We start from the raw sequence: 9,566 nt of genomic DNA, 5'->3' as shown, positions 1-9,566 counted from the left end.
TTAAAAAATAATAATAATTAAGTTTTTTACAAAAGTAAATTACTTAAAAAGTCAAAGCTCCCAAGGTAACTCCTCGATTTTTGAGTGTCAGAAATATGAGAGGGAAAGTGCAAAGATGAGAGAGGGGATAAGAAGGTTAGGGGGGCTATTCACTTAGGGAAGTGCTGGGGAAGTCATTAAATGATATGAGTACACTGTTATTTCGATTCTTTCTGGCAGAAAGGATATAGGTTAAATTTTGTGTTTGTTTGTTTGTTTGTTTCAGTTTTGTTTTGATGATTTATTTATTTATCTCCGGCCCACACTCCAGTACAGTAGGTGGCGGTAAGGCACCAATAATGTTGGATGCCAACCGCCGTTAAACAACAAAGAAGAAGAAGAAGAAGAAGACGGTAACTCCTCGCGATAGCGGGGTCAGTAGGATTTCGATGCGATACTCGGAAAACACTATCGGAGTGGGAGCTCTTCCTCCACACAACAGATGGTGACGTTTCCCGATCCGACCTGTCAGTGTGCTGTGTTGGTAGCTGGTGGGTAGCTAGCTGCTAGCTGACCTGCTGAGCTACCTCCTCCGCCTCTGAAGGCTGCTGAACTGAGCCGTGAATGAACCCCGCACCTCAATGCATCCCCTGTGGCCGCGATGGCAGCGACAGAAACGGTGTGGGTCTGAGATCTTAGCCATGTAGCTAAATGGTTAACTATATCTGTAGCATAGTTAATGTTAGTGTGATTCGTGCCCTTAGCTATTTACACCAGTAGCTAGCTTTTTTCCCTGTCCGGGACAGACGGCGGCAGCTAGCCCCCTCTCTCGCCACTACAGGAGGATGCTGAAGCTGTTCGGTGCACTGGTTATCCTCGGACTGGCCCTGGCGTGCATCACATCCTGGGTGCTGGACAGCTATGACACGGCTTGGCACCCTAAACGGAGCGTTCAGCACCCGACTGTCGGTGATGGAGATGGGAGTACCCCACCATTTCCCGGCGGCGAGTTGAGCAATATATTCTGGTTTATACAGGTGGGCTTTATTCCGTCTTGCTAGCGAGCTTTGTTGGGTCTTGCAAGCCATTTACCAAAAATGCTGTCTTTAACCAGTATTGACATTTTTAATTTTATAGACTATGTGAAATGATTAGAATATCTACATTTGGCTTTGTAGTGTTGTTATAAAAAGAGAGCAATGTCAGTTCAACCACTGAACTCTCTCAATGATTGACAGAAAGGGGTCAATGACCACAGAAGTGTGTCATTGTCAGGTAAAAAGGTGGTTCAGCAACTCAGTAAGTTGTATTCAGATGTTTCACCTTTTGTGTTTAACCACTCTCATACTGCTGTTGAAACAGACCAGATCTCAGAACCTGTTAAATCTATTGTTTTATCCCTGCTTCTGGTTTTTATGTCTGTTTAAAGGTGTCTGACATTCACATAAGCCGATTTCATGATCCAAGACGCATTCCAGATTTTGAAAAGTTCTGCACTGACACCACTGAAGTGATCAAGCCAGCTCTAGTGCTTGCAACAGGTACAGTAATCCCCCCATCTTTAAATAGTTTAACATACTTGCACTGTAATTAGGCTGCCTGGGGTGTGGCCTGCACTTTTTTGCAATCCCAGAAAAATATGCTGCTTCACTGAAGCCATGCTGTTTCTCTGCTGTGTTTTCTTCCACTCTGCAGGGGATCTGACAGATGCTAAAACAGAGAGTAAGGTGGGTTCCCTCCAGCATGAGGTGGAGTGGCAGGCCTACCACAACATCCTGAAGAGGTCCCGTGTGATGGAGCGCACTAAGTGGATAGACATCCGTGGAAATCATGGTGATTAACTGCAACACTTCTGTCATCTTAATGTTCCTTTTAAACGCATTGGTTCAGCTGAAACATCCTAGAGTAGGGAGTGTACAATTTAAGATTTTCTCTCAACGATCCATTAACTGTAGTGCATAGTATCACACAGGAAGTCATCCTCCCCCTCCTCTTCAATGCTGCCCCCCCCCCCCCCCCCCCCCCCCCCCCGTTATTGGATAGCAAGCTATTAAATCTGAAACAAGATATCCTTACTTTGTAACTGTCAAATAAAGAAAGCTAGTTATTGGATTGTGAGTTTCTCGGACAGCTATTCTGCTGTTATTGTGGGTTCTAACAACAGACTTTGCCCGATATCTTGCAGTAACATGAGGAAATCTGATTCCTTGATTAAATATCGCTCCATGCCTGGGATTTTTATCATTTAACATCCTGGACACTTAAATGACAGGGCAATAATACAATAATGATATTTATTGTGTTATAATTTTCCTCAATAATATTATAACAAATGTTCAGTAAAGTTATATACATGCTTAATTTTAATTAATTTGAATCGAACGAATTAGCAAATTTTCTATTAAGATATTTAACTTGTTAGGGAAAAGCTGTGCAGCTCCCACAACGATTTAGCTTTTTTTTTTTTTTTTTTTTTAATGCAATTTCATGTCTTCGCGGGAAATGGGGAAAAAAAGATTTAACTTAATTTTACTCGTGCATATTTGTTAAAAAAAAAGATTGAGTGTTCTACCTCAGATTTGTGAAGTGATCCACTGTTTGGTGAGTGTGCTTGTTTTGACCTTAAAAAATAGTTTGACCACAGTTAACCTTCTGGTTTCTTCAAAAACCAGCCTTTAAACTTGAAAGAAATAATGATATGAAATGTTTTTATCGTGATAACATTTTTGGCCATAGCCCTAGGCCCTTAGCAGTAAATCTTAAGGCTGTCGTCTGGTCAATTATCTTTGTATGTAGTTTATATTCTGCTAGATCTCACCTTTTATTTAATTTTTTCTGACAGATGCCTTCAATATTATTTCACTGGATAGCATCAACAATTATTACGGGTGAGTATGAAATTGCCAATAATGTTACAGTAAATGCCTGATTTACATCCAGCTGTCTACTCCTGCATGTCTTATAGCATCAAGCTGAGTGTGAAGTCGATCAGAGCACACAGTAACTTCAGTGCCTCTGAATCATGAGTAGACCTATTTATTAACAATAATCCAAGCTGTCTGAGCTTCCTGAGGACCAAAATAGAAGCAGAATCTACATGAGACTCAAATTATGTTTTATGTGACAGTGCTGCTTCTGTTAATGCTGATTGATCTTTTATCTCTCTAATATGCGTAATGTTGTGGTCAGATGGCAGACAGACAAAGTCGGTCCTTTAAAATGCATTAAATTAGCTCAGGAATCTATTAGGATTGGAGCCGCTGGCTGAATCCCAGAACACATAGTCTTGTTGCTTACATAGAATTTTTAAAAATTTCCCCAGGAAATACTCAGCTAATCAGAAAGTTGGCTCTTTCCACTACGTTCACAAAACTCCCTTTGGCAACTACTCCTTTGTCTGTGCGGATGCCACTCTGACTCCAGGACCCAAGAGGCCGTACAATTTCTTTGGTATTCTCAACCAGGTACGGCTGTCTACCACCGGCTCTTGACAAAACATAAACATTTGCTGAATTTGTGACAAACTCCATAAAGACACGTTAAAAAACAGTTTTTGTTATTACACTTGGATTTGTTAAAGGCTAGAAGAGACTTAAATAATTTAAGGTCATATTCCTCTATGAGGAAATGTGGTCATTGAATAGTGAACAGAAAAGAAACATTTTTTATTTACAGCACAAAACATCCAGTATCCTCTTACTTTAAACCGTTGTTCAAACGGTGCTGTAAACATGAATTTCCTGAAATGAAACCATGATAAACAAAAACAAATGAATAAATTAAGTACTTGTACACTGTAGATAATGAATGCTAAGGAATATGTAGTTATTTTAATGTTTTTTTCTCAATACATGACAGACTCAGATGGACTTGCTGGACACGTTCAGAGCTGAGAGTCTGAAAAGCAACCAGTCGATCTGGTTTGGCCACTACACCACCTCAACTGTCGTATCGCCTTCTCCAGGAGTTCGGGATGTGATGAGGTAAGAAAACACTGGCTGTTAGAAGCTAAATCATTGTTTTAAAAAAAAAACTGGGTGTGTTAATGCATACTAAATGCATACCATCAAGTCATGGTACAGACATTCAATTGTGACATGATGGGAGATTTCCTTTTTTGGAATTCTTTATTTCGCATTTTTCGGAATATTCAAAATATTGTCAAGCAGTTGTTGGGCATATTATGTGTCGTATGTTATTTTAAATTTGCGCTTCTTATGTTTAGATCTGCAGTTGCGTATCTGTGCGGCCACCTGCACACACTGGGCGGCCTGATGCCCGTCCTCCACAGCCGACACCCACAAGGAACCCTGGAGCTGGAGCTGGGCGACTGGATGGACAACCGCAGGTACGGGGGGGCAGGGAATGGACCACAAAATAATTCTTTCACTTTTTTACTACTCTTGTTATTGCTTGTTTTTTATGCAGGAACCCTGTCTCATGTCTGTCTCCAGGTACAGGGTTCTGGCCTTTGACCATGACCTGCTGAGTTTCTCTGACCTGAAGTTTGAGCAGTGGCCTGCAGTGCTCATCACCAACCCCAAGGATGCACAGTACCTGCATCCCGGAGTGGAGCCGTTGGGTCGAATACGGAGATCGACACACATCAGGTGTGTGTCGACGATCCTGTTTGTCAAACCACAAACCCTTCACTAGCACTAATCTAAATGCTTCCACAGCACGTGGTTTCTCTGATGTCCTCCACACACATATTTACAGAGCGCCTGCCCCTGATATGTAATTGTGGATTACGCCATTGTTAAATAAACTGAAATAACTTCTGCCTAGTATTAAAACATACATTTTCTTGTTTCTCAATAGGATTTTGGCCTTTTCAGAGGCCGCAATCACAGCGGTGCATGTGAGCATAGATGGGGAACCTCTGGGGAATGGCCACTCTGCTGGAGGTCCTCTCTACGTTCTGCTGTGGGATCCGTCTCTCTACCTCACTGGATTGCACACCCTCAGAGTAAAAGTGGAGGTCTGTACAGCCTTCACGTGAAGTAAAAAGTGTTCTGAAACTTATTATATATAGTTCATAGGTCTTGATTCAGTTTGGTAGGTTTGTTTGCTTAAGTTCAATTATGATTCAGTAGATCTGCTGTCTGGACACTGTGGCTTAGATACACTGCTTACTATGGATTACTGGCAATTTCTATTATGCGGATTTAAAGGTGCTAATGCGTATATTTATAGATTTAACAATTTGCTCCTTTCTTATTGCTTTGTGTGTTTGCATGTGAGTCAGGATTCAGCAGGCCGGTCGTCAGTGCGGGAGCAGCACTTTACTCTAGAGGATGACCTGACTCCCAGCTTTGGTTTTGCGCAGTCCTTCATCCTCCTCACAGACCACTACATCCTGGGCCGGGTGGCCTTCATATTTATAATGCTGCTGAATGTCGGTGTGCTGCTGGCATTCAGGTTCTTGCATGTTCCTTCTGGGAGAGGTAAGTTGTCACTGACCGCCATGCTTATATAAATACATCATCATAATTTCATTTACATTACAGGAAACTGAAGTGCAGTTAACTGATGGAAAAGTCTGATTGTGGAGAGAAGCAAGGTTCACAAACAAACATGTGAATGCTGTATGTCAATTTAGCATGTTAATAAAGACTTGCATTGCCATATAGGAGAAGTAATTATTTAAAAAAAAAAAAATGTTTTTTTATATATATTCATGCATTTTTGTCTGTCATCTACAGGATTGACCTCTCAAGCGTGTATGTCGCTCCACCTGGTCAGTACAATGGACACCTTCTACTACTCTCTGCTGCTGTTCAACCTGTGCACAGCCTTAGGTGGGTCAACTGCTTTGTCTTGTTCCCGCTTTGTCTTGTGCTTCAGGCTGCAAGCACATCCAGTATTGTTAATAGAAAACCTACACAATATCTGTGAGTATCTGACTCAAATCTACAACATAACATAGTTGGTCGTGGTTATCACATTCCTTCTCTCCTCCTTCAGGTCCGTGGTTCGTAGGAGAGCTGATAGATGGCCACAGTGGTGCCTGTTTCGCCTTTGGGGTGTTCGTCGATGGACACTTCCTGGAGGGCAGTCTCACTTATGTTGTCGGAGTCGTTCAGGTAAGACACTTTATTCAGCAAATCTACATCTCAGTAATGTCTGTACGTGAGCATGACCTTCTGCAGATATGCTGTGCGTGTCATATTTGCATATATTGACTATAACTAGCAGCTAAACAGTATTTTTTTTTATTAGGAAAAGTTATTACCCGATTCAGTTACCCTCAGCTCTACGGAGACTTAAAGTGACTTCCAGCTCACAGTTTGCTCTTTTGGGTTAGGGTTACTCTTAGCAGGCAGCTGCCCTAAAAAATGTCTGTATGCTGCCCAGCACAAAGTGGCACATTTAGCATTCAAAGAGCCAGATATTTCCCTCAGGCATTGGTAGAGACCATCATCAAGTGGCCAGATAGACAGCCCCAAATGAGTGCTCCATACCTGTGTAAACAGGCAACTGTTTGCTGGCAAGTTTGCCCTATAAACTTAAAGGTGTTCACACAGCATGTTTATGTTATTGCAGGTCTCACTTTTTTTGAGTCATCATATTAATCATATTAATATGTTCCATTGACCTACTAGTGTGTTTTGCATGTGCACAACATCTACACATTAAACCAGTGGTTCCCGCAGGGTTCTGGATCCCCCAAGAGGTCCCAAAATAAAATAAGGGGGTAACAAGATAGTTAAGGAAGGGAAAAAACACATTTGCTTAAAAAAGATATTCTGTATGTTTCTCTGAGTTTTTCTGGTTTTAGATGTATTTTCTTGTAAAATACTGAAAACTTTTATTGTAATGAAATTATCTGGATCAAGGAACTGTTTGTTTGAGCGGCTCACAGGTCATGTTGACTTTAACCTGTGATGAGGGGTCACAGGTAAATATTTATGGGATCACAAGCCAAACAGGTTGTGAACCACTGCCTTATACTTCCATTCATAAATTTGTACCAAACATGTTCTGTAACCCTTTCATTTATATGTTTATTTTCTGTTGAACTTTTGATGGGTCAGTATTTTCTTGTGGAACACCCCACAGCGATTATCAATCATCTTATTTTAAGGTCTAATCACATTTACCTGGACTGATTTCCTCTCTGGCAGCTGCTGTTCTTCAACATGCCACTCACCTCTTATCTGTGCTGGAGCCTCCACCACCGTTGCCGCGGCAACACCTTCCGATCCCATTTCCTGCGGCCGGGCTGCCGCTGGCGGACTCTGGCGGTTCACTTTTTCATGCTGCTGCTGCTCACCTGGCAGACCCACTCCTGCTACTTTCTCCTGGAGACCTACGGCCTCGTGGCCTTTTTCCTGTCTCCGGTCCGCACGTGGGCGCTCGGCCTCAGTCTGCTATTGGTCTACCGTGCCTGGACAGGCCCCGCCCCTCTCATTCGTGACAACAACAAGAGCATCTCTCCCTCTTGACAGTAGTTGCACTGTACCACCATGATTTCCCTTGAGCCTGACTCACAGATATAGTTTGCTGTCTGTCTACCCTGGTAGCCTCAATTTTCCCCACGCAGCCCCCCACCCCCTTCTTTCTCTCCTCCCTCCAAAGCCACTTCACAGTACATAACTCACTATCCTGTTTCTAGATAGTATTGTTTACTTAATATGCATGTTATTGTAAAAAAACAAACAAACAAAAAAAAACGGTGAGCACATTTCTGGCCATATTCATAGCAATGTGTACAATGTATTAAAAAACAAAAAGACAAAACACCTTGGATACATTAAGGGTTGAATAGCCTATTTGAGCTATGTGAGGACGAGTCCAATGTGTGCCGCAGATATCAGTATACTGTATAAGAGCTGTATTCTTCTGTGGTTAAGCTGAGTCATTTACTTGAGCTTTAGCACTTTTTGGAAGTGTTGCCTTGGCCAAATGCCACTTCACCACTGCCAAAGGATGAATAAGAAAGATTTCACCTTTTATTCTTCCCTCTGAAAACCATTTCATTCACTAACGACGGCTGGACGTGCCAAACCGATCCTCATGTTTACCTTACAACTTACAAATCATTTTGTATACTGTAAGCTTTTCCTGACGTCCCGTGGCTGACGGAGCGTGTTAGTTACAGTAACTGTGGTGAAGATGACACAGGTAATTCAACCTAGACGATCATATTTTTCAAGTTTATTCTACACATCATTACAGGAAATCAAAGGGAGGACAAATCAGTCTCACACTGTAGTTGAGCTGTGTACAGGTAGTTAATGATTGAAGGTGTTTTTAAATCAAATTAATTCTATTGCGCACAACTGCCACTAAAACCTGTCAATATTCTCATTGAATAATCATCAAAAACCTCTATGCCGGTTGAAAACACTAAAAACAAACCGGCCTGACTCTTCGTGCTCCTTCAAATGTGACTACAGGAAGCAGCTGTTAGTTTCTCAGGAATGTGAGCACTTGAACAATAGGCTGGTCCCAGTAGTATTTCAGGACAGTGTTTTTGTACTTCATAGTAGCTCAGTGAACTAAAACCATGTCAAGCAATCAAGATGTGTGGTGGCAAAAAAAACTAAATCTAAATGAATGTGTTTATAGATGTGGTGAAATGAGATGAACCAGTAATATATTGTTTTTATTTATTCATTCTGATTGTATTGAGTGATTCCCCCCCCCCCCCCTCTTCGTGTTATATATCTACACTGAAAATGTGTATTTCTCTGCACCCTTATAGTCAGTGATGGTCCAGAAGAGCGTTTCCTACTTTTGGAGGTTAATTTGTCCCACTTTGTGTGTGAAAACGTGTTTTTCTGTATTGCCCAGAATGTGCATTCCTTTTTTCTGTGAAAGGTGTGAGAGAACTCAACTGTGTATGTTGCACTCAAATTTGGTCCTTTCTAGTCAGTAGCAGCAGGTGCTGGATTCCACAAGAAAGACAAAAATAAGACATAAATAGGGTAAGACCACATTTATCAAGTCTTTTAATAGAAGCAATGTTCCAACAGAGTTAGATCCTTTCATTTTTCTCAAATCATGCCCTTCATGAGTGCAGAATAATTCCTCAGTGGTGCGATAAGACGCAGTTTAATATTAGAACAGCTGCTAGACACTGGGAAATTTTAATTATGTGCACTCTTACTGGCAGTGGTTTATAACTTTTTTTGTCTCTGCATAGACATGTCTTGCTCATTTTGTTCGGGAGTATTATATTATATTTAGTAATTCCAGCATAAAGATAGTGATGGACTTTTGTTTTGGAGAGTTCTCCTCTAATGACGCCGAGTACTTTTCACAAGCTATGTAATCTGTCCACACGGAGGCAGCATTGAATGGATTTGGAGGGTAATCAGAGACGAAAGCCGCATTTCACTTCCACCTCCCAAAATCCAGTTGCTCACTGATTATGTCAAACAATGAATCTGGTTGTGATTGTTCTGTACTGTGCACTGACTTGACTGTTCACTAGAAAAACATCGACTCCACCACCATCACCAAGTAATATACTCTAAGTCATGTACCGGTGTTCACTTGACTTATTCTGCATCACCCCCTATGTTCGAACACTGACATATGAATGAATAGATGATTTTACACCTGCCACATATTTTTCT

General features: G+C 41.4%; 1 protein-coding gene across 1 annotated transcript; it reads left to right on the top strand.

Annotated features, from left to right (window-relative positions):
* Positions 1 to 413: 413 nt before the first annotated feature.
* tmem62 (transmembrane protein 62) lies at positions 414 to 9,557 on the top strand. The gene is made up of 13 exons (XM_038728343.1): positions 414 to 1,016; positions 1,409 to 1,520; positions 1,675 to 1,812; positions 2,822 to 2,867; positions 3,302 to 3,443; positions 3,838 to 3,962; positions 4,205 to 4,327; positions 4,434 to 4,589; positions 4,801 to 4,960; positions 5,228 to 5,426; positions 5,685 to 5,780; positions 5,947 to 6,065; positions 7,107 to 9,557. Exons 1-13 carry the CDS (start codon positions 825 to 827, stop codon positions 7,425 to 7,427), a joined length of 1,929 nt encoding a protein of 642 aa, XP_038584271.1. The 5' UTR covers positions 414 to 824; the 3' UTR covers positions 7,428 to 9,557.
* The last annotated feature ends 9 nt before the right edge of the window (positions 9,558 to 9,566 follow it).

Source organism: Micropterus salmoides, unplaced genomic scaffold (genome assembly GCF_014851395.1).
Source record: "Micropterus salmoides isolate LMB-PRFRI ecotype aquatic unplaced genomic scaffold, ASM1485139v1 Ms_hic_scaffold_19, whole genome shotgun sequence".
Taxonomy (NCBI): Eukaryota; Metazoa; Chordata; class Actinopteri; order Centrarchiformes; family Centrarchidae; genus Micropterus; species Micropterus salmoides.
The sequence above is the reverse complement of the archived record's forward strand: the minus strand, read 5'-3'. Positions and strand labels throughout refer to the sequence as shown.

Bases quoted from the DNA above. Each gene is read 5' to 3' on its own strand.
- tmem62 (XM_038728343.1), top strand. From the start codon at position 825: ATGCTGAAGCTGTTCGGTGCACTGGTTATCCTCGGACTGGCCCTGGCG. The intron at 1,521-1,674 runs GTACAGTAATCC...TCCACTCTGCAG, and splicing joins AGCTCTAGTGCTTGCAACAG to GGGATCTGACAGATGCTAAA. The intron at 4,961-5,227 runs GTCTGTACAGCC...CATGTGAGTCAG, and splicing joins CCCTCAGAGTAAAAGTGGAG to GATTCAGCAGGCCGGTCGTC.